The sequence below is a fragment of the Lepidothrix coronata genome, unplaced genomic scaffold (genome assembly GCF_001604755.1).
Source record: "Lepidothrix coronata isolate B3197 unplaced genomic scaffold, Lepidothrix_coronata-1.0 Scaffold10, whole genome shotgun sequence".
NCBI classification, from domain to species: Eukaryota; Metazoa; Chordata; class Aves; order Passeriformes; family Pipridae; genus Lepidothrix; species Lepidothrix coronata.
In genome coordinates this window covers 4,758,679-4,783,931 of record NW_016690190.1, presented here as the reverse complement: position 1 = coordinate 4,783,931, position 25,253 = coordinate 4,758,679, and the positions used below count along the sequence as shown (strand labels likewise).

The 25,253-nt window shown below is 39.9% G+C and overlaps 1 protein-coding gene across 1 annotated transcript in view; it reads right to left on the bottom strand.

Moving 5' to 3' along the window:
• The window catches only part of MTPN (myotrophin), a 36,434-nt gene extending 11,837 nt beyond the window's left edge, over positions 1 to 24,597 (bottom strand). Inside the window, exons 1-2 of the mRNA XM_017804879.1 lie at positions 24,478 to 24,597; positions 328 to 441 (exon numbers count right to left, since the gene is read on the bottom strand). Coding sequence (XP_017660368.1) covers positions 328 to 441; positions 24,478 to 24,549 — 186 coding nt within the window. The 5' untranslated portion in view covers positions 24,550 to 24,597. The remainder of the gene's footprint in view (positions 1 to 327; positions 442 to 24,477) is intronic.
• Positions 24,598 to 25,253: the final 656 nt, after the last annotated feature.

The window sequence follows — 25,253 nt, the reverse complement described above, 5'->3', positions numbered from 1 at the left end:
CCCTTTCAACAAATGTAATATACATTTCATGCAAATGTTATATTGATGGGATTACTGGATTTATTTTTCTAATTGTAGTGAAATTAAATTTAAACTTTTTATAGCTACACACAACTTTTTCTAGTGTGTCCCAAAAGAATTAAAACATTTAATAAACAAAATTGTAAGCTTATAACCTCTAGGAGACCACCTCTCAAATATTTTTAAATGCATCAAATTGTTTAGTTTGATTGCGTTTTTCAGTAACCATTTAGGCACTTATACCAATCCCTTATATGAGCGTGTGTGGGAAGATCCTAACACCTGTTTGCAAACTGATGTACATACATTAATGTCAGCTCCTTTCAATAGCAGAAATTCCAGAATCTCAAGCTGTCCACAGTCTGCTGCATAGTGAAGAGGCTTCCTCCCACCTTCAAGTGTCCGGTTGACATCTTCACCCTTCAATGTAAAAATAATCTAATAAGCAAAATTTTCGAACTAACACGCCATGAAGAGCTTGAAAGAAATCCAACACCTTCAAATATGCTGAAGAATGTTCCATCAAAGTATTTCGGTCATTGCCCAAGAAAAATGAAAATTAAGTGGCTCAATTTCTTTTTCCTCACCCATGCATTTAAGACTGTAAGACCACCTTGATCCCTCCTTCCATACTGCATCTCAAGTGTAGTGAGTACCCACGTGCACTATGAAACTCATGACTGAAAAAAACATAAAAGAAATTAATATGAAAATCATTTGAGCTTGTAAACAATGCTCACATTGGTTCATTTCATTTCTCCCTCCCCACAACAGAGATCCTAGTGACCTGGTCAAGTTACTTTATTTGTCTCAATGAATTTGAAGTTTTGTATATTGAGAAAGCTGCATAGAAGTAAGTCAGCATCACAACTACTAGCAAGTGAGTACAGGCCATCCACAATTTAAAACTCAATTTTGAAACTGTCCACCCTGTTTTATAAGTGGTACTTGCCAATTCTACGTGATACAAACAACTCTGAAGACAGTAAACCAAATCAGGACACAGGAAGTTGTATTCTAATGCCACTCAAACTAGTGGATTGAGACATCTCTTAAGGCGTAAACAAAATTTAATTTACTGAGTGCCTAATCAGCTTTGTTTCTTCACCTTGGGTTGTGCAACTGAGGATAAACTGATTTGCTGGCCTTCAGTAATGACAAGAAGTTACTGGAAACCAACTACGAGCAAGCTGTGTGGTAAGTGGCTTCTTGTACGTAGGTGCAAGCAATCTTAGTATTTTAGGAAATGGCTAAATTTAGCATCATACCTTGAGCCTTGCATCGCCACAGAAAAGGGACCAAAACAATTTCAAGTGCAGTACCAATTCCTAACTTCTCTATAGAGCTCCTGCACTTCCCTCAGTCCTGCCCCAAATTTCCAGGAAGTGCACAATATAGAGGGACTGACATAAATCTTCCAAACACCACTTTCCTTTTAAGAATGGAAGAGACGATTGTCAGAAGGAAATCTTACTCTGCTTCTGATGTTCTATATTACGAGAGTTTTACACTACTAGTTAAATAAGACGACCTCAGAATTCTCCTCTCTTCTCAACAGGATATTCTCATAATATACCCTGCTGCAAGTAAAAGCAACAAAACAGTTGTTTAACAGGTGTTTATGTAACAGAAACACTGCACACATTCTGTGGTCTCAGAGGTCAAGCCCTGGTTCTCACACTATTGGAAATTCTGGCTTCAAAGTAGCACAATGAAAAAAAATGTCTGCAACTGCTGTTACTGACCCTGAAACATATTCAGCTCTGGCTTCTGAAGCATGTTCTACATCAGGAAAAAGGAAGTTTTATCTATGATTTTCAGAACAGCAACAAACCGTACTTCTAAACAAAGCCTACTACAACTTAAGCTATGTGGACTATCAACACTGTACAATAGCTCGTAACATAATATTCTGATGAGACTTCAAGGTCTAATTCTTTTTTTACCAGTAAAGTTGTCGCAGATAACATTGTGATATAACTTCTCTTTTGCTGAATTTCAGTACAGAACATTAGTGGGGATATGTTAACAACTGTGTTTCAATTAAAAAAGTCATCCAGATCAAAGTACACTAAAAGCACACAAATAGCCACATCAGTCTGAAACGCATACAAGGAAGCATCATAGACTCACACAGAAAGTTAAGCTCTACCCATATTCTTATTTGCACCTTGCCACTTCCCATGAATTTTAAAACAGCTGGCATCATGTTTGCAGATACATTAAGGATTGGGTGCATAAGTTTAAGGAGTCAACCATATGAAAGCCACACAATCACTAAACCAAAACAGGCTCTAAAAACTCCTGTGAAGTCTGACATATGCCAAGCCATGGTAAGTAAAGGGGCCTGGAAGAAGGACAAGCAAGCTAACTCCTGGGACTGCACACAGTAAAGCCACAAGTTCACATTCAAAAGGAAAGTTAGAAGCATCACATCTTAAGATTAGGACAGTCCAGCAAAGCTCCCACTTCCTTAAGCTTATAAATATTATTTGGCTCACTGGCTTGCACTATAGGATTTTTTCTTTCTTTTTAAAGAATGAAACACAGATCCCTCTGTTCTCGCCTAAGCTGGCTGTGGAATAAATTCCTGCTGGACAATGAGCTTTCAGAAGGAAAAAACAGCACCCAAACACCTAGTTCTCTAAAAGATGATGAAAGCTTGTTTATAGGGGAGTACTTAGCAAAAAGTCTGCAAACAAGCATGTCCCAAACACAGATTACATGGATTTGAATACTAGGACTGAGAACACAGAAGCATTCAAAGCAAGTACTCCTAGATTCTGCAATAAACCAGTGAAATATCCAGTTGTTTTATGGGTGTGAGAAGCCACTGTAAAACAGACCACTAAACGTTCTAAAGCTTTATTTGGCCTTTTCTACTGCCAGTCCAAGACATAAAAGTAGGAAGGGAAGATAAACCAATCTATTTAATATGCAGGGATCAAACACCAAAAAAACCACCTGTTTCAAACACAGTCTCTAACACATGTACAACAGAAAATTGGCAGGACTCTTCATAGGTAATTTCTTTCTGTCCTTTAGATCTCCTATTTATATTGCCTAGGGCATCTCTCCATAACAAAAGCAGTGGTCTCCAAAGTGAGGTGTGAAAACCCAGAGAGGTGTGCAAGACCATCTACTAGGGTGTGAAAAGAAAATCTTTTTGCGCTATTAAAAAAGTGTAAAAATAGTATTTATTTAATCTTTACCTCATCTCTTTTTTGGGTATGTTTTGTAACTGCATCTTACATAGTACAATAGTACATGTTACAGCTGCCTATCTTACATAGTACAATAGTACATGTTACAGCTGCCTTAAAAATCATTAAGTTCCAACTGCCCTGCCCAGGGCCAGATTGGATGGGGCTTTGAGCAACCCAGAAGTGGAAGGTGTCCCTGCCCATGGCAGGCTGGTTGTAGCTCAATCTTTAAGGTCACTTCCAACCCAAACCATTCTATGACTCCGTATTTAAAAATATGTAGATACTGGTGGTGCATGCTCAATTAATTTTTTTTTACTGATGGGGTGCATGAGCAAAATATTTGGTCAAGAGCTCTATCAGTATCCATGGAAACAAGTTAATTATTTTTCAGAGGGTGTTTCACGTTGGAAGACTAAGCAGTTTCAATGGTAATTCTATAGGTCAATTTAAAAAAACCCTAAACCTTACCCCTACACACAAATTATTTAGATTAAAGACCAACTGTTATAAAACTCACCAGAACAGTTCCACTTTTACAAAGACAAAGTGCCTTTACATGTGAAAATATTGACTTTATATATTTAATTAAATTGTATTTTAGGTTTTAATACTTATCTATACCAGCTGCCATTTATGTGCTTATGTAAAGTCTCCAAGATAAAAGTTGCACATAAAATCAGCTGTGAAATGGCAAAGTCAGAGAACTGCTTGAACCTTTGTGATCCAAACTGGTAGTACACTGGTTACCATAGCTGCAATAATAACCCTTTAACTTGGCTAGACAGAGATGTGAAACACAGCTAACATCCTAGATAAGGTTGTCAAAGGTTATCTGAATCAGCTGCTGTTTTCCCTTAAGCTTCGAGTGTACAGTCCTGCGGGCGATGATTTTTGCCTTCACTGGATGAGAACTCCAAGTTGGATTTGCTCACTATTCCATGAGAAGTTTTCTGTTCAGCTAAGTGAGGGGAAGATGTTGACTTACGTGGGCAGTTGGGTTCTCAGATTTGACAGACCAGCCAGCCATAACAGGCATTTTATACAGGGAACAGATCTTCCCTATATGGTGACAGCTATACATGATTGACTACACACTAGAGAATTTAAGGATTCACCTTAGTGAAGAAATTACATGTTGGAGTTTTAGCAGCAAGCTCCAAATGCTGATTCACATCTTCATATGCTGAAAGATAGTCTAACCATCAGATAAAGATTTAAGCCCCTTTCATAAATAGGGCAGCTCTGGTGAAGGTGTGGTTAATTATGTCAACAGAATGAGGCAAAGTGGTCTCACAAGCCCTGTAACACGTTGCAGCAGGAAACAGCACAGGAAGTAAAGACTTAAAGAGTTATCCCTGTGCAAGTTTTCTGAAATTACTGTTTTTTAATAACTATTGGCAAAACACATCATACTGAATGTTATTAAATTGGGTATCAGCAATCTTATCACAGGTGATGATTCTCAATACTGGACTTTGAGACAGCAAAGTAACCAATATACTGGTAGACTGAAACTAAAACTGTATTAAATAGCTGCTAAAGGTTTACTTTAAAAAAAGACCAGACTGCACAGGCATATGGTCAGAATCCACATGAACTGTCAAAAAGGAGCACAATTTTTCCTTTACGCCTCCAGGAACAAAATCTTGCACACTAGACAAAAAATGACAGAATGATTCTCCAGGGAAGTTTTATGGGACTTCAGTCAACTCCTAGAGTCTAACAGAGCAGCAACAAGGTTAATAGTTACACAAGTCATCCAAAGGAGATATAATTAAGCCAGCATCAAGGAATCATATCAACCTCAAAATAAAACATACCTTCAGCCAAAGGTCACGCTTCTCCTGAAAAAAGATGATTTATTTTCACTTTCTAGAGCAGAGCTACAAATTCAGTAACAATTGTGCAGATATTAGTGCAAAGCCTCAGAAAGTCTTCCCCATGCAAAACGAAAGCCATGATCACATCTTTAACGACCTTCCAGAATACACTGAGTTTACTTAGTCAGATATTTAAGGCAAAGTCTGGCATAAACCACATCAGTAACGTTTTTCACTGCAGATCAAAGACCTCGGGCACCAGCTATGCAATAACATTAAAAACCGGTTCAACACATGAAACATCAGAAACAGCAGATCACAGGTATCTGCTTTAATCCCCTCCATTAAAATCTGATTAAGGGTAAAGAAAAGCCTCTGTGAATCACCAATTACTAAACAAGAGAATGAAAGATTTTTATGCCCTATTTCAAAAAGTCACATACATGGATAACAGAAGAATATTCAATTAGAAGGACTTTAAGTATCACCGTCAGTTGAAAGCTGGTTATCAATTTTTCACTGAAGGAAAGGAAAATAAAAACATGAAGCTCGCTTCCAAATACTTTTAAGAACTTTATCTGCTTTTTAAATAACTAATAGTAGGATTCATTATAGCATCCTCCGAATGCGACTTTCACCCACTTTCTGTAATGGAGCAATTTAATCCATAAAAAGATCTGTTCTAACTAATTTCTTAAGTGAGTACTGTCAAAATTAGTTACTCTTGAACTTAATTCTTCCATTACCCTCTATCTCACACATTTTCCTTGCTTTACCTTTTCTTGCCAATATACCTACACAAAACCCCTGGTTATATCTCATGTCCTTTTCCAGTTTAGCTCTAGTCAAGGCTTTGACTTTTTTAGTTCTACCCCTGCAAACCCTGGGAGTGCATCTACATTCTTCTTGGGTATCCACCCCCAATTCCACTTTTCATGCTCCCCCTCTTTCTATCTGAGCTCAAAGAGACATTCCCTGAAAGCCAAGCTGCCCTCCTGTCACACCTGCTGGATGTCCCAGAGTAATCTGGAAGGACCTGCATCTTAACAGCTGCCCCGAATAAATTCTGCCAAATTTAATTCCTTATTCTTTTGCAGCCCTACTTAAAGGAATGAATCAGAGTTCACTGACTTTGTCCCTAATGCACATTATGACATCAGCTCATTGAAAATGTTGAACGAACAAGTTTAGTCATAAAGTACAAGTTCTAAAGCTCATTATTTTCCAGGCGGATTATTTAGCCACACCAAACTGACACTGTCCTTGAACAGCCCCCAGCTTTCTGTAGCCTTTATTACACAAGACTCTTCCATGCCTTCCTTGGCTTAGCTTTATCTGCTAACTCCCTCTTTTCCTGGTTCCTGCCAGTTTCAAAAGCATCAACACTTAAAGCCAAATGAGCTAAACTCAACGCTCCCTGTGCTTCAATCACAGGCCTGTTTTGCAGTGGCACACCCACTGAAGGCAAACCTGAGCCAGCTCTTCATGTGGGCACTGTGGTTTGTCAGTCAGGAGTGTTGCTCCAGAACATTACTGCCATGCTACTCATGTCACAGCTCACCCATCAGTCTAGCACTGATTTTCTCCTGTGTGGCAGCTACAGCTTCACTACTCCCAGCCACAGTTCGATCCTTCCCATCCCTGCACCAGAATTAGTGGCTGAACAACGAATCCAGCCAGAGAATTAATTCGATCATTTTCTTCTTCCCAGACGAATCTGTTCCTTCATCTGTTCCACAACTTGGCATCTGAACACAGCAAAAAGTAGTAGCTGGGATTTACACTGCAGTTCTACCATAGGAAGAGAAATTGAAAATTGTGGCCTCATTAAATCCTATTGCATAGGTTAACTGTATTAGTAGAGCAGTGTCTGTAATACTGGTGGCATTAAAATGCTCTTTCAGATTTAGAATCAACCCCACAGCCCCATCTGTACTTATCCTGCCATGCAAAAATAACTTCATCTCCCCATTTCATGCATTCCTTTCATTTCAGGTTTAATGAAGGAAATCAGATTCCATGCAGTCAGATGTCCCTAGAGCACAGGAAAGCATCTTACAGGAGCTACACTACTGTGTAATTTCTGTCTTCATTATTCTGGGAAAAAGTAACTCAGTCTGTTGCGTTGCTTCCATCTCTTTGCATGGCCAGGATGGTCATTCTCACACGGTTTTAGATAACTCTGACATTTTAAATAAATCCACAATTTTATTGTTATTGTCTGAGTGGGAAAGAGGAAGAATGAAAAATTCTCTTTCTATAAAGAAAAACTTAAATCCTATGGATATTTTGAATATCTCGCTGCATATTTGGAATACTACTTCCAAATACTTCATATTTTACTCTCTTCCCCACAGGCCTTTGATCATGCTGGTTGTATTATTTGTTTTTAAAAATTCAAAGAGATTGAGTGAGATAGTTCATCAGAAATATTTCCAACCAATCTCACTGTATGGATCTATAGCAAAAGGCATTAAAAATTTAACTTGCAGAAAGCAGGAGTGTCTCAGGATTTGAGCATTTATATTCCTCAGGTGTTGGAACAATAAGCAAATATGTCCAGATGAAGGAGAAAAGCAAAATTTAGGTTGTTGTACCTTATTGGTTCTTTGTCACATCACATTTGCATGGCCTTTACATCAGAATGACCACATGTGTAATGTTCCTTTATGCAACATTATCAACATTTTTCACTTTAAAGTGCATGGTGTAACACCAAAAAAGAATACTCCTGGGATCTTATGCCAGAAGAAACACTTGGAAACAAACAGGTGAAATTCAGTGTAGCATTTGCTTTTTATGTTAATCTTCACAAGATATCTTTTAGAAAAAAAAAGCTAGGTAAGCTTTGATGCACACAATAGCAATGATGAAGGTATAACTGAAATGTAAAATCTTTTACATTGTGATATTCAGAATAGAGATCCCCTCTGATTGAAAATACCATGGTAAGGTGTCCCATTCTAATTCTAACTTTGTAAAATGGAACTGGCAGAAATAAACTGTAATTTATGCTTTTGGATACAATCTCAAGATATATTTTGACATAACAGAAATTATATAGGTATCCACTGAATGAAATCTTTTCCTCCAATCTAATTTTTAGTTTTTAGATCAAACTAATTGCTTGTATTTTAAGTATTTAAGCCAAAGTTAACTGCTTAACCTGTGTTTGTTTCAGTTGTATGTTCATAGACTTTTCAAGTGTTTCCTGCTGCCACATGTCAGCCCTGCCATGTCATCTAACCCAAAAGTTACCTCTCTAGCACTGAAGATGTAAACACCTTGACTGAGAATCCTTAAAAACAATACAGCAGAAACAACTGAAAAAAACACCCATTTTCTACACACAAGGTCAATCATTCTACGATCTCTAAAATAACTGTGAGCTTAAAGATACCGTAAGCCAAACAAAAACTTCAGCCCTTATTCTAACAGTAAAAACAAGATGATGGTTTTTATATATCTAATCCATGGGTCATAAACACTGGTGGTAATGAGGGAAAACTCAAATACCACGCTTCCTGAAATCTGACTAATAATCTAAAAATACAAGGACAGTTTAACGCTACAAGCTTGTCAGTGTAGTGACTCAGAATCACAGACTATTTAAGGCTGAAAGGGAACTCTGGAGGTTATGTAGTCCAACACTTGCTCAAAGTGGGCCCAATCAGATCAGGCTGCTCAGGACATTGCCCAGCTGAGTTCCATACACCTTCGAGGACGGAGGATCACACAAGCTCTCCGGGAATAAGCCCTTCCCAGGGTTTGATCATCCTCACATTCAAGTATTTTTTGTCTTACACCTGATCAGAATTTCTCATATTTCAACCAGATCTGTTGTCTCTTTCACTGCGCACAACTAAGCAAACTTCTCTATATCCTGCCCTTCATACAGAAGGATAATTGTAAAATCTCCCCTTTATCTTCTTCAGGGGAAAAAAAAATCAAAACCACCAAAACAAATCCACCACCACCAAAACCCAAAAAGTCCTTCATCTGCCAATAAAAACTGAGGCAAAAAAGCTTTTACGTATTTTATCAATAGGTCCTCTGCTCCATAAAGCAGTAGATACAGACCTTCCTTTGCCTTCCAGACCCCTTGCTAATTTAACTGAACTTCAGCTGTCACACCTCCACCTCTGCACATTTGAGCAATGTTTCTACTTTCCTTCCAGGGGACTACTTTGCTTTTACCTTCTGAAAAACTCAGTGTACTGGTTACAGATTCCTTAAAATACGTGACCTGGGACATAAGTTGCAGCATTGAAAAACGCTCAACATCTCTCATGCTGCCATAAGCAAGTTCCAGAATCTTAAAAAAGGGCCCCTAAAGGATCTTAAGCTTCTTTACTTCAGAAAGGCTGCAGTATCATCTCACCTGTATTCAAATAGCACAAATACAATCTGGCCAGAGAATGGATGGAGAGCTGCCCTGGGGAGAAGGGGTGTTGGTGTCCTTGGGGGTGTTGGTGAGTAGGAAGCTTGACATGTCCCAGGCAAGTGTGTGCTTGCAGCCCAGAAAGCCAACTGTATCCTGGGCTGTATCAAAAGCAGTATGGCCAGCAGGTCAAGAGAAGCAACTGTCCCCCTCTACTCCAATCTCCTGAGACCCCACCTGGAGCACTGTATCCAGCTCTGTGCCCGCAACATAAGAACACAGACCCACGGGAGCAAGTCCAGAGAGGAGCCACAAAGATGATCAGAAGGCTGGAGCTCCTCTCCTATGATGACAGGCTGAGAATTTAGGATTGTTCTGTCTGGAGAAGAGAAGGCTCTGGGGAGAACTTAAGGCAGCTTCCAGTACCTGAAGGGAGCTATAAGACAACTGGAGAAGGACTTTTTACAAGGGTACAAGGGCATGCAGTGACAGGAAAAGGGGCAATGGCTTTAAACTGACAGAGAGCAGGTTTAAATTAGATATTAGGAAGAAATTCTTCACTGTGAGGGTGGTGAGACACAGAAGAGGTTTTCCAGAGAGGATGTGGATGCCTCAACCCTGGAAGTGTGTTCAAGGCCAGGTTGGACAACCTGATCTAGTGGAAGGTGTCCCTGCCCATGGCAGGGGGCTTGAAACTAGATGATCTTTAAGGTTCCTTCCAATCCAAACCATTATATGATTCTACGAAATAACACAAAAAAAGGGAATCTGATCTTCCATTATAGAAACAGATTTTTACAGCTTTCCTCCCCTGAATTCATCTTCCACTAATCAGCTGCTTAAGCACAGAACTGGAGCCTCGAATACACTGTTTGTCAACTAATTTGGAAGACTTCAGAAGACCTAAATTGAATAATATGAGTTCAAACACAAAAAGCCAACACAAAATAGAATCATAGAATCAGCCAGGTTGGAAGGGACCTCTGAGATCATCAAGTCCAACCCACTACTTCCATGGTTACTAGACCATGGCACTAAATGCCATAATAAAAAGCTGAGTTTTATGAATGAAAAACTCAAGTCCTACTACCTAAGTTTTCTTACTACTGGAATTTTATCACTATCGAAACATTCCTTGGACTTGTGTGCAGAGAGCCCAGATTTCTCATGAGACCTGAAAGAGAGTGCTTTCATACTCCTCGGTCTGCCTCTGGAGTGGTTCCATACATATTTCATTCTGTAACCCCAATTCTCACCTTATGACTGCTAACATGCTGATTCACATACTGCTAACCTTGACTCAAAGTTGCAACAAAGACAGCTACAAACCCAACATATGTATTTATGTAAAATATGTTGAAGAAATCTGACAACATTATAGAATACCAGTTCTTAACAACACAGCTCGCTACACGAAAGTATTCACCTGATTTGCCCTTTAGGCCTTCAGTTCAACGATCCCACAACATTCCATCCAATCTTTTGAACCAGTGTTGCAGTTCAATTGACTTTTGCCCCCACTCAAAGAATAGTTTCAGGGTATAAAAAGCAGCATTGACTCTGATGAAGCAGTTTTCATTCTTGTCAAGACAAACTGATTTAGTCAACCAAAATCCACACTAGCCCTTTCACAGGTCCTTGGAGATTACCAGTAGGAAAAGACATTACGTCTGAATTACTGAATTAATTTTAAGAGTGTTTCTAAAAAACTTATTAATTGTTTTCAGGTGTTAAAATTAACACTACTTGAAACACCTTCAACAGCAGGAAGAATAAATTAATTTCTTCTTCCAAGCTGCTATACCATTTTCTCTAAATATTTTCTCATGGTAACTGAAATGGAGCACTAGCCTGAAGCGGTTTCTGCTGGGAGAGGTTAAATATCTACATTTATTACTGAAACTGTCACAGTTTGAAACTGATACAGTAGACAGACCCTCACATCATCTACCTTACTACAAATCCAAAGGTAACTGAACCACTAGTCCAGTACTTTAGACAAGAAAACCTTTTTTGTAAGCTTTTGGGTATTTCATCATAACCTGAGCTTAACATGCTGTTATCACACTCCCATCTGGTTTTATTAACTAGAAGCAAGAATAATTCAAATGACCAGCTCCTAACACAAGTCAGTGAAGCATATTATTTAAATCTCTGTACATTTTTTTTTGCTGTAAGAGTTAAAAACCTCTTGACATATGGTGCTTCAGGGATTGCAGACCTAAGAATGGGGTAGAGCAGTTGAAAATAATAAACTTCACATTTCCACTCAACCCGGTGCATTGAGAAAACTACTGAAAAAATACAGAAAGCCAAAGAAGAAGGAACAATTTCCTATGGCTTCTGTTCAGCAAGTCTGAATCTCAATTTTCTTATCTCTACCTTCTGATTCATAAGAAAAATTACCCTGTTTCACATGGTCAATAATATTCAACCCAAGAGCAAGAGTGGAACCTGGTGCAATAACTAATAACTCAAAGGCTGGGTGAAGTCCAAAGAGCAGAAAGGGAAGTAAAAAAATTAATGTTGTAAATTGTTTATGATTTTGAAGCAGATTTCTTCAGTTAAAAACTTGCAGGAAGATCCTGCCAAAGCCGAGAAATCAACTCATTGTAACTGTAAGTAGGCAGTTTCCCATGGCAACTGCAAAAATTTTGTGCAGGATCCAAGTTTTCATTTGAATCCCCTATACTTTCAAAAAATTACTTACTTTCAGTCCACTAAAAAAAATTTAACATAACCTGGCTTCTTTCAGCCTGCCACAGAGAGACTACTGCTGCTGTTGCTCTGTGGTTCAGCAAATTCTGACCATTCCAGTACTTTTCCAACTGCAGCCTGAGTGGACTACAGTTGTCTGTGGACAACTGAACCGAAGCAAATGACCTAGATTTACTGTATGGGATAACTACTTTCCACTTGGAGAATTTAGGAAAACCTAGAAGTTTTTTTGGTGTTTAACAGCTGAGACCAATTCCATTAGCCAAGTCTTTCTACTGATTATTTTTACGTTCATCCAAAGAGATATTTAATAACATCTTTTCAACACTGCTGGGTGTTTTATTCCCTGTCCTCTAAATTTTATTACCTCAAGCTGTCTTCCTTCTACCCTGTAGGCTTTGGGAAATATATGGGACAAGCTGTCTTTACACCTCCCCCTTACCACATCTTACTGAAACAAACAGAAATAGCAAAAACATCCTCAAGAAATCCTGTAGATAGTGATCAAAAAGCAAATTCAAGTTAACAGATGTTGAGAAGGGAACTTGAACACAGAAAGTCAGAACTCTGTGGAAGAAGCTGCAGACATCAGTATCAAGTTTTTATCATTTTTCTGGATCCGTATCTAGTATTTTCTATTAGCTTTGCCTGCCACATCCATCTGAGCTTCAGTATTTAAAAAGCTGGAAAAAGGCTACTCAAAGAATTTCAGTATAACATTCCCACTAAACAACCCTCATTAGTTTATCAAAAAGGGATATCTGCTCTGATGATGCTGTGTGTCTCTCTAGTTGGCATTTTGTAGCAAGTTCTACAACCAGAGAAGAGAGACACAGATCACAGAATCACAGAATATGCTGAGTTGGAAGGGACCCACAAGGATTATCCAGTCCAACCCTTAGCCCTGCACAGGACCATCCCCAGGAATCACACCATGTGCCTGAGTGTATCATCCAAACGCTTCTTGAACTCTGTCAGTCTTGGTGCTGTGACCACTTCCCTGGGGAGCCTATTCCAGTGCCCAATCATCCTCTGGATGAGGAACTTTTTTGCAATATCCAACCTAAACCTCCCCTGACACAACTTCAGGCCATTCCCTCGGGTCCTGTCACTGGTCACCACAGAGATCAGCGCCTGCCCCTCCTCTCCCCCTCACAAGGAAGTTGTAACTGCAGTGAGGTCTCCCCTCAGTCTCCCCTTCTCCAGGCTGAACAGACCAAGTGACCTCAGCCCCTCCTCCTCCGGCTTCCCCTCAAGGCCCTTCACCATGTTCATTACCCTTTGTATGCTTAAAATGGATACCTACTTGGCAATTTTCAACTTTAGTAGAAGCCTTAACTGCTAATAACAACACTGACACTTGGTCTACACAAGTTAAGAAAATGATTTATGAACCTGTTGATGAATTTTGCCTGTTTTGATATGGTATTTAAAGTACTCTGAAAAGCTTTTAGAGGCACTGCTACACTTATTCTGGCTTAAGCCAACAAAAAGGTGCTTAACAAGCACACTTTTCAGGTTTTGTTAGTGGTAAACAAGTATCTAGCTTATCCACCATAATCAAATGCAATCTGAAGTCCTTTGTCTCAGTCAAAAGAATACAATTCCAGAAACAACTGCTAAATAAATTGAACTACTGAGCCATCTGTGCTTCAGTTGTTGTATCAGCATTTTGGGAGACAAACAAACCTGATACATGAGTTGTTCTGTAGAAGAGTAATGAACCAACTGCTTCCTAGCTACAGCTTCTAGAAACTTGTCCTACAATCCCAGCTTCAAAGACGTGCCAAATCCATGAGTTATTGAATACAGTTGTTCTCCCTCCTCAAATACTTAAACTGTGTAAGACTTGAGTGACAAATAGTGTCACTATATGCATTAGCAAGTGATGAAACAGAAATGAAGGAATCAGTTGTACATGGTCAGCTCCTATGAATTCTCATTTAAAAATCTGGTCCAAAAGCACTTGTCTCTCAGTTTGGCAACAGCTCAGAGTAATGCAAGCATCTAGTTCTGACAGAATAAGCTGATGTAGGCAAAGGTATTATTACTTCTAACAAGAGACTCTCTGTCCCGATTACCACTTTAATTGATAAATGTTACTGCACTAAATATTCTAGATCATGAACTGAAGCACCCAATGGTCGGACACTTTCCAAGCTATCTCCACTTAGAAAGACTGTTAGAATTTGGAATTAAAGTTAAAATGCTTTAGATATAGCTCGACATGATCCAGGGGCACAAACATAAATGAAAGCCTTTAACAATTAATTCTGAAGGAATTGCAGATCAATCTAATGTAATGTTCACTCTGAAGAGATGTGGAAGTACTGTATCTATTGAACACAGTGCAGTGTCCATTTTCACAAGCAACACTGAGCTGGCCTAAAACAGTTTTGTCTTTTTTCTCCAGGAGTAATTGGCCAGACACCATGATTTACCACTGCTGCATTTTGGGTGACCTGATTTGGACGATACCTGCTCTAAGGGTATACTGAGCAGAAAATATTCCAGCTCACATGGGTGCCAGATGATGGCTAAAGAGGAGACATCAACCATACTTAAACCAGAAATCAGAGGAGGTCTCAGCAATCCAGTACCATCAGCAGACTGACAACAGATGACACTATCGAAAAATCTGCAAAACACCTGTTCCTACAGTTTCACATAAAGTCGAGTTTAACATGTCAGACATCGGCCCAAAATTTAACCAGCTGAGCAAAGAACAACAGCCCTTACCATGAAGTCTGCACCGAGCTGCTAAATTCAAACCCTTTCTGTAAGAGCCCCGCATCAACATCAGTATTAAACTCCTCAGCACAGGTTTGTCCAAAGAATGCACAGGAAGTGGGTGTTTTCCTTCAAGGCAAACAGTCGGCGCCAGCTACTGGGTTTCAGTTTCAATAGATGCCAGGTTGATATTTTGAATTCTCAGCACGATCTAAAGACACAGTAATTAAACACCCCCCCCCAACAATAATAAATATGAGTTCTCAAAGTTAAGGTTGTACTCTCTCAGGGAGATATGAGAGAATAAACAGGAAGATGAGTGTATCTCCCAAAGATTACTCCTTTAGTTACAAAAATACTGAATTTAAATGCTTTAATTGGGGCTTAGAATCATAGGCAGGAATTATTTCTCTAGAATCTGAACAAAGGATATGTCCAAGGCAAAATCAAGTGTTCTGTCAAATCCAAAGCAATGAAGCTTCGCTTCTAAATAGGTTTTCCTGTAACAGGCATTATTTTCCTGTGCACATTGTTTACATTTTCTTCATGAAGCAATGCATAAAAAGATATGAAACATCAAAAGTAGCACTAATGAGTTCTAGAAGATTTGTGCCTTAAGTTTTGTTGACATGCTGAAGTAGTTGATGACTGGAATCATGCAAAAACAAGAAAAAGAAGCAAAAACTTTGATCAGAAAAGCTACTTTTATATCCATAAAATAAATGCTGCTTTCTAAGCAATACATATTTTAAAAGGATGCATTAGCATTGACAGAATGGCCCCCTAAACCAATTATATACACTTGAAATATTCAGCTTCACTGTAATATTTTCATTAAAACTTACAAATATTCATATTGCACTTTTAAATTTTAAATAATCCACCTACAAAAGTTAAGCTATGGTCTCCAGATTTCACCAGGAATTACTGCTGAAAATGATTTTGGTAAATACAGTCTACTAACGTATCATAGGAATTGAACTACAGACTTTCATGTTATAATCTAATTAGAGAAACATACTTTGAAATTAAATATATTTACTGTTGCTATGTCCAAGATAAATTTAAATAACAGACAATTCCTGCTTTGTCACAAGCCAAATTTGAGTTTTTTAAATGATGCTAAATATTCACCATTTTAGCCAAGGAAGACTCAATAGTATTATTGAAGTTATTAAGAAGTCAGCAATCCAAAAAATAAAAATTATCCAAAATGCCTCACTTGAATACAAAGGATTCTGTGATTTTTTTTGTTATTATTTTTTTTTTTTTTATACAGGGCATACACAGAAATGCAGAGCTCACCTCACAGGAACTTTCCTGACCTGTCTTTTTTATTTAAGGACTCTAAACCTTCTCCTTCTGATTGCATTACATGAATCAAGTACTGGAAGTATTTTTGAACAAGTATAAAAATACTTTTTAAACATTTATTGCCTAAGGCATTTGCATTCATAGCATAATTAACAAATCAGTTTAAAAGAGAGATGCTGATGGTAATTGCCCTATGGACAGCTCTCTCTATTGTCTCAAATGGCCTTCCAGCTCATCTTTCCTGCTTGAAGTTTATCACTAATTTATAGGTCACAAGTGTGTTCAAAAACAAGTTCATAAACTACTGGAGTTTGGGAAATGAAAGTGTCAGTCTTTCAATAATAATTATCAAGACCTGATCTGGGCTCATAAGAAACTTGGAGCACACAATTTTGTTTTAAAAACTGACTCCACAATTAGATCTGCTTTAGAACATTCTCTGAACTTTGGCTGGAAGTACGACAGGGAAATCTCCAGAATACCTTTCTAGTGGTGTTTTGGTCTGTTCAGCTTATTAGCCACTGCATGCAATTACTCCATTTGATTTTCAAAGTGCAGCTGAAGGCTAACTCAAATGATTTCACTATTTCCCTTCTGGGCTGAAACCAGGGAGGAAGGCAGTAATATAGAGAAGAAAAGACAAAACTGCAGACCATCCTTCAATTCTTGGTGCAGCAAGAAAGACACAAAAATTCTTTCTTTGGAGAAAGGCAATAACCCTTGGCATATTATGTATCTGTACTGAGCTACAGATTTACACTGCATACAAAATAGTAATAAAGACTGTAAAAACGGGCCAAGTGCTAAAAGCACCAAAACCCAAGCCCCCCCCGGGCTACTTCAAAGCCACAGTTGTGTGCATTACGAGTTTTCAAGACCATATTTTTCTTGCCCTTCCTGCTCTCCCTCATCAGGATTTCAACTGCTTTCAGGATAACATCAAGTTATTTGCTATTCTTGTCTTTATTAAAAAGAGAGAAAAAACCCCGCCACAAAACACACACAAGTACTCTCCAGTCAGAGAGGGAATTAAGACAAGAAATGTAGCTTGTTCAGCAGGACTTATTAAATACTGATTGCCTTCCAAGTCAAGAGAGCAACACTATAGATACTAGTCCCTTAAACATTTAAAGGAAACTATTGTTTTCCTCCCCATCTCTGGCCTGAGATTGTTAAATTTGCCATCACTGGTCACAATCAACATAAGATTTAACATCAGTCTGCTGTAAAAAGAATCCAATATCATATCCAGCATCCAAAAAAGGTTTCAAATTCATTTTAATATCAGCTGTGCTGATTTGTACCTACCCCTCCTTATAACGAGCTAAAACAGAGAAACATCTAATTGTTTAAAACTGCTGAAAGCGCACCTTTTAAGAAAAACAATTGTTGTATAACCAACTGGTCAGTTATTGGCACTCATTAATTCCAGCTAATGCTTTTGTCCTAGTAAGATCTGTCTACACATATGATAACTGCCTCTTTCTGAAGAATTGTACTGGCTGGTAAATTCAACATTCATTTTGCTATGGGGGATAAAAAATTAACACAAACCTTTAACTTGGGAAGTGTGCAAATTAGGTACAAAGAAGTAATCTTGCTCACATTTTTGTCTGGATGCATATTCAGAAGTTCAAACAAGCATAAAGCCATAAAAAAATCTGCTAAACTCAGCTGAGGATGCACATAAAAACGTGTCTGTGACTTAAGCAATACAACTGTATTCATCCCCTGGTTTTCTGTATCTTTCCTAAATTTTCTCTTCTGACCTTTGACTGGCCTTAGAAATTCTTGAACATGAGAAGCCTCATTTCTGAGTCCACTATGTTCTCATTGAACTTGAGTAGAATATTTGACTTTCAAGTCCTGATATCTTAACAACTAACCATACAGTCCTTAGAGTAAGCATATGGAAGTTGTTTGGTCTATTTTAACTATCCAAAGGAATCCTTATTTATGCATTTTGACATTGCTTCAAGATTCATTCATTCACTATGAATTCACTTACGTGTCCTGCATGACTCGCCAATCCCACAGTACCCAAGTCAACATTCAATGCACAATCTTCACAACCAACACAACTTTTCATATTCCAAATGAATATAGATACAAACCACTGCAGAACTGTTCTCTTGGACTTTTAGAAAGCCTAGCTCATCATCTGGAGGCCCTCCTGTTGAAGTCAAAATTAACTAACTGAATTGGAAGAAAAGAGTTAGGCTTGAAAAGCAAGAATTTATTAAAGATAAAACTGATGCAAGAAGGAAAACTGTGGTTAGAATAAGGGAGGGCAGGAAGAAAAGTAGCATTAGAAGTAAATATTTTCCTCGCACTCTTGCATTCTCTGCTTATTACTCAGAACCTATTCCTAACTTTGACTGTCATACTTACAAATGCACATGCCGTATATTACAAACTAGACAAAACAGGATATATTCACTATAGAGATAAAATTTGCTTTCAATTTAGGGAACGAAATATATTAGCACATCAACAAAAAAAATAAAATTGAAACTCCATGTTTTATTAAAATCTGATTTTAATAACTCTCTCTAGTTTTTGCAGCAAACACCAACTAGACGCAGGACAAGTCAGCATAATAAAAACAGCCCAAACAGAAACAAATAAGGAAGTACTTGACTTGGTATTTTTAAACATAAAAAAGTCACACGTGAGTCACTTAGACAACATGTTAAAGCCACCAAGAGTTTCAGAGCACAGAAACCAACTCGATGAACAAAATCATCATAGCCCTGACAACAACATCTCAGAAAGAAAATACTACATTTAGCAGTTACAGATTCATCATCAATTCAATGATCACAGCTGAGGTGAGCTCCACATACACTGCAGACTAAAATGGCTTAAGAATTAGTTAGATCTTTACCTTCACAAAATGGACAGATTTGAGAATCCTGGGTTGTTCATTCAGCCAGTGAGTCACACATTCCACCACAATGCCAGGTTTGCAGGCAAGTTTGTTACTCCATGCTGTTCCTATTAACTACTTGAAGAACTGATGCACAAACTATTAATATTTGTGAGCAATTCTTTGCCACGTCCTCAGACTCTTTCAGATCAGAATGGGGAAATTAATAAGCCATCCTGAAAAGGTGTTTTTTAACAACCTCATTAATTTTATTGTATACATTACTAAAAAGCAGTGGCTGTGCTGTGTTTTTCTAGCACATTTGTGGGGTTTTAGTTACGAATAAATCTACCATGAATATAGAACCCGCTAACAGCAGGTTACAGTAGCAAACAAGTGTCTTGTCCCATAAAAGAAAGATTTAGGTCATCATGTTCAAATTTACAAAATGTAAATTGAACACCAAGTTTAATTAGAACTAAGCAGTAAAAAAACCTGTATCTTTAGCAATCACACGCCAGCAGATTCAACAGCAAGAGTCTGGAAAGTAGAAAATAACAGAAGGCCTAGAATCTCCAGATAAAGACAAACCCACATAGTACAAGTATTGGCATAACACTGAGGAGTTACAATACAGAGACATCCAAGAGGCTCCACAGGGAATAAACTCAGTCAGCAGTTCCCAGGTCAGGTCCCTGATATGCCCCTGGACAAACTACTGAGGCATAGATACCCTGCACTGTAATCCAGACAGGCTTTCAGGCTGTCACTTAAGAGCAAGAAATCTGTTGCCCAAGCAGAAGCAACTCAGGTATCAATGTAGCAATAATAATAAAGTGCACTTCAGCATTCAGCATAATGAGACAAGGTGAATTTCCACGTATCCATGGTATGCTTACTCTGTAACTCAAGTAACCCACCCATACATACTAACCATGGAAGTGTTCATTTTCATTTAGTTTGTAACTCAAGGTGGAAAAGTCGTTTGAATGGACACTCAAAAGAACAGAGGTTGCCCCACCAAAAGTTAAAAGATATTTATTTCTCCATGTTAATCTCTCTTCTCTCAGACATATTTAAGTATACCCTTGACTGCTACTTCTGTTTCAAAAAGGTATTTCTAAACAATGTTTTTACTTTAGTCTCTCTAGTTAGTTTTGCACTAAAGGTTTCTGCATTTCTCAGGATGTATTCAAACTTCATTACATCCCAAAGAACTGCGAGACTGTTTGCAGTAGCACAGTTTTGTCATGAATGCATAGGTGGCTGCTGTTTTCAAGTGGAGTTCTTGGAAGTCCTCTAGGCATTTGGGTTGGTTTGTTTTGTTATTTAAAAAAACAAGACTCTACAACAGAAATGCCTACTAGGCCAGTAGTACAGCATATACATACTTATTAAAAACATCCATTTCACAGGCTACCACCACTTCAACATCCCAGTCCCCTCAGCAGTAACAGCCTGGTGCTTCCAGTTTGGTTGGCTGTCCTATCTTCTTATGGTATTAGGTTAGTTGATTTACCAAACATAACTGTAAGCAGTGGTAGGGGATTAAAGCAGCTCATGAAGTGAAGGAGTTCTCAGTTAAGCTATGGGAGATGAAATTACTTTAGAACAAACATTTATTGAAGACTCTTTGCTACAAATCTAAGTTTATCTTGCCAAAAACTTTGTGCCTGGTGAATGAACAGAAATTGTACTCAGCCCGAACAATCTGCTGCTGACTGGAAATGCTACATGCACGTGCTCATAGAGAAGCCTTTTTGAGCAACTGTCCAGTTTATCTAATTCCAGTGGGGAAAAGGCTAAAGAAAAGGAAAGAGCAAACACCATTCATGTTAAGAAATTCCATAGGCTTAACATGACCTGCTCTTCTTTTAACTAATACTTTTTAACCCCTTCCCTACCTTGAGAGAAAGAAATCTCTCTAATCTGCGTGGGTCTTCCTCGCCTATGAAACTGCATATTTGATTAACCTGTTCCGATGAAAGCTCCTGCTTTCTTGAGGAATTTTAAAAATTTGAGTGGATGTACGTGGGAAGGGTGCAGAATTCCTTCAATCCCTTAGATTCCTGCGAAGACACCTCTGAAGCCAACATATGCTGGCTATATTCAGGAGGACACCAAAGAGAGCAAACAGTAAAAACTACTTTTTCATCTAGTCATCATAAAAATAGCTGACACCGTACTTTGCTGGCAGAACACACTAGCAGCAATACTTCAGGAGAAATTAACATTTACCATAAAGAAAAAGTTGACACTGCTACAAGTTGAGAAATGTAGATGCTAATAAGATGTTTCTTACAAAAAAGAAAGAAGTCTTAGAAGATTATTCAAACTATAAAAATAATCTTTCATATTTTTATCAAGTAGAAGCCAAAAATGTCTTCCGAATGCACAGACTGGCAGCACTAATATCTCTTTTGCTAAGCAACAAAGCAGTATCATTTGGCACTTGTCTGTTCACTGCCACCCCTCAGAACTACTGTTTCTGTGAAACATTTTTTTCTGAAGTATCTTCAGGAGAATGCAAGATCTCTTTACACAGAAATATATAAAAAGCAAACAGAGACTCTTGCTTCTGTTACTGCATCCTTTCTTTGTCCAGGAACTGTTGAAGTGGCAGAAACATTCTTTACTTGAAGAGGATAAGCCATGTCATTGAAAAGAAAGGTTTTCATATTATACTTTAAGTTTCACCTGCTGTTTGAATTAAAGTCTGAGAACCAGTAAGATACTTTCCTCTTGGTACCTAGTAACCAAACATCATATTAAAAAAAAAAAAAAAGAGATACTAATGACTCCAAAGACAGAACTTCCACAGCTTATGCACAAGTGAAGAAAAGTCATGACTGATTAACAGAGTTCAACTCTTACAGTCCCATTTATACTATTATTTTGAAAGTGCTCAGGTTCATCTTAGTATTTCAAGCCTTGCCATTCAGATATGAAACAAATTCAGAGGTCAAACCTTTCATGTGGTAATTGGCAGCAAAGCTGCAAGATTATAGTTAAAAGCTGTATTGTTTCCAATCACATAATGAGGAAACAAGGCTAGAACAAGAAACAAAACAAACGAGAAGTTGGGAAACAAAAGTTTCAGGAAGATAGACAAGAAAAATTTTTATGAAGATGCAGACTGTAAGATATATGACTGCCTCCCCCATTACAGGGAGAGGAAATTTCTGCTACTGCAAAGTTTATATAAGTAAAATTCCTGAACACTAAATCATACTTAGAACAGGAAAGCAGCAGGGAGCAGAAGCCATGTAACTGATAAGGAATAAAGTCAAAGAAGAACATGCAGCACAGAACAGATACTTTTCTGAGAACTGTAACTACCAAAGCATGATTTGCCCTCACATACTTCATTAATTTTGGAACCAAGAATGTGAAGTTCCAACTGAGGCTTCTCCTACATTCAGAGGATTTATAGAGTGCTCTTGCCCCTCCTTAACGTACTTTTCCTCTTGTGCAGTAAAACCTAAGCTCATTCTTGTGTTCTTCTCTTCCCTGATGGTACCTCTCTTTATTTCATTTAGTTTCACAAAACCCACCTACCTGCACCCCTTTTACAAAAAATTAGCCAAAAAAATTAACAAACCATTAGGACGCAAGAGTCAAAACTTGCTCAAATAAGCTTTGTTTCCACAGGAAACCAGCCTAAGAGTTTACTGGCCCACAATCTGTCAAGAAAACAGAAAGGACTGAGAACATTTGACTTCTTGTGTTATTGTGAAGTAGGATGTTTAACAACTGACAATAGAAAACACATTTGCATGTGGGAGAAAAGTGTGAATAAGATAGATCACAAACAAAAAAAGTTCCCATAGTTTATTCACCTTCTACATTAGAAGCAGATCCAAAACGTAAGATTGTTCAAGAATTGCAGGTTTCCTTTACTCTAAAAACCTAACCACCATCAGTATCTCTCTTTCTGCCTCATTAGTGCAGTTAGATGATGCCCTTCAGCCTCTTTACTACAGCACCATCCAGGCTGGCTCAAGCCTCTTTCAGTAGCAGATGGAACCAAGTATTTGACTTTGCACTGAAGCAGATGAAGAGTGATCACATAAATCCATTTGCTAAGAGTTGCAGTGCCACTCAGGAAGAGTGGGAATATATATAAAAAAAAGCTTTCTAATTAGTATTGCAGTGATATTGTAGATATAAACTGAATCAAGATGGCTACTGCCAAACCTTTTGCCTCAGCAACAGATACAAAAGGATCCAATAATTACTAGTGTGCAGTGAATTTTCTAGATATGCAAAGAATTCCTTTAAAAGCTGTAGGAAGAATTCAAATCCGCTGCTGACAGACTCTGCAAGTCCCCAAAGCTGAGAAGAAATTAGACACATCAATGCGTTATCCAACGTTAGTAGAGAAGACATTGTACACAACTTTTAACAAGCAGCTGAAGTGGGGTAATTTCATTACTCCCAGTTATTACCTCCAGCCCTTTATAGACAGCATGTGAGTGCACAGCCACTTTGATGCAAAGTCCAGTAGCTTAGCTGAAACTCTCAGAGAAGACTATTCAAGCTAAGCTGCTGGACTTTGTACCAAAGCAGCTGGAAGTACTTGCACACATTTCTCTTTGCCAGGAGCCCTTCAAGTTTTAAAGTTGACAACTGGAGTAGAAAGAACTTAAATCATCCCAGCAAGTTGTGTCAGCATGTGTCAAGCTCCCAAAGACAATCATTAACTTGTTCAGAGATCTAAGTAATTACAGCTAAATTACATGTGAACCTCTGCTCTGATGTAACAGTTTCCAGACAATATTCCTGAACAGTAAGGATCCACCGAAGCAGAATCTTGCCCTTACACGCGCATACTTTTCCTACAAACCTCATGGACAACCATGAGGCAAACGAGGACAGAAGCCAGCGTCCAAACACTGCTGTGTACCTGAAGGCTTTTCACCCATTGCCCAGGTGTCCACTGCTCCCGCAGCACTCACCCTAACTAGATATCAAAACAATTCGCAGAAGGTTAATGAATTAAGCCCCAACACACCCGGTAGCTTAACATCACCCTATTAAGGATGAGCCCTGAGGCACAGGGAGGAAGGATAACCAAACCGAGGCCACAAATACACACGAGATCAGCGGGACAGGACCAGGATATTGCCTGTCAATCCATTTAAGTTCCACGTAGTGACACAGAACAACTCCAGCAGGACTCGGGAGGGCCGGCCGGGGGCAGCGGGAGAAACCCAGGAAGGAGGAAGCCCAGGAAGCGAGAGGCCCCAGGGAGGGGGAGGGGACCCCCGGCCCCGCACAGAGCTCACCGAGCCCGGGCGGGCCAAGGCTCCCGCCGCCCCGGCCCCCACCCCCGGGGGGGCTGCGCGCACATCCCTCCCCCCGCATCCCCCGAGGCAGCGCCGCCTCGCCCACCCCGGACCCGCCGCCTCCGTCTACCTTGGCCACGTAGTCCTTCACCTCGTCCAGGTCGCCGTTCTTGAGGGCCCACATGAACTCCTTGTCGGACATCGCGGCCGTGCGGGCTCTGGGGCGGGCGGGGCGCGCGCGGGGCCGGCGGCAGCTCGCGGGGACGACGCGCGGGCGGCGGCGCGAGCCCCTCCCCGGCGGCCGGGCGGGGCGGGGCGGGGCGGGGCGGGGCCGGGGCGCGCGGGCGGCGCGGGAGAGGCGCGCAGGAGAGGCGCGCGGGAAAAAGGGCGCGCGGGACGGGGCGGGGCTGGGCCGGGCGCGCGCGAGGATAGCGCGGGAAAAGGTGCCGCCGGGGCGAACAGCTGCTTCGCTCGCTCGCGCGCACGGCGCTTCCGCTTCCGGTTCTCGTCCCGGCCCCCGCTCCACTCCGGCCCCGACACCCACGCGGGAGCGCGGCGCGCGCGGCGCAGGGCGCATGCGCAGCGTGAGCGTCCCCTCGTTCCCCGAGATACCGCGGGGGGGTGGTGTGTGTGAGAGGGATGCGCATGCGCCCTCAGCTCCCGCCGCCCCGCCCCGGCAGTCGCGCCCCGGTGCGGAGTTGCCATGGAGACGCGGCCTGGCCGGGCACCGCCGCTATCTCGGCCCTGCGGGGCTCGGCCGGGCCCTCAGGGGCCGCTGGCTCGTGCCGCCAAACCGGCTGAGGAGCCCCTTGTTTAAGTATCTGTGCCCGCTGAGCGAACAGCTAAATAGCTGTTCTGCAAGCCTCGAGGCGCTGAGCGCGCCGTGGGTAATTATCGTAATGCTGC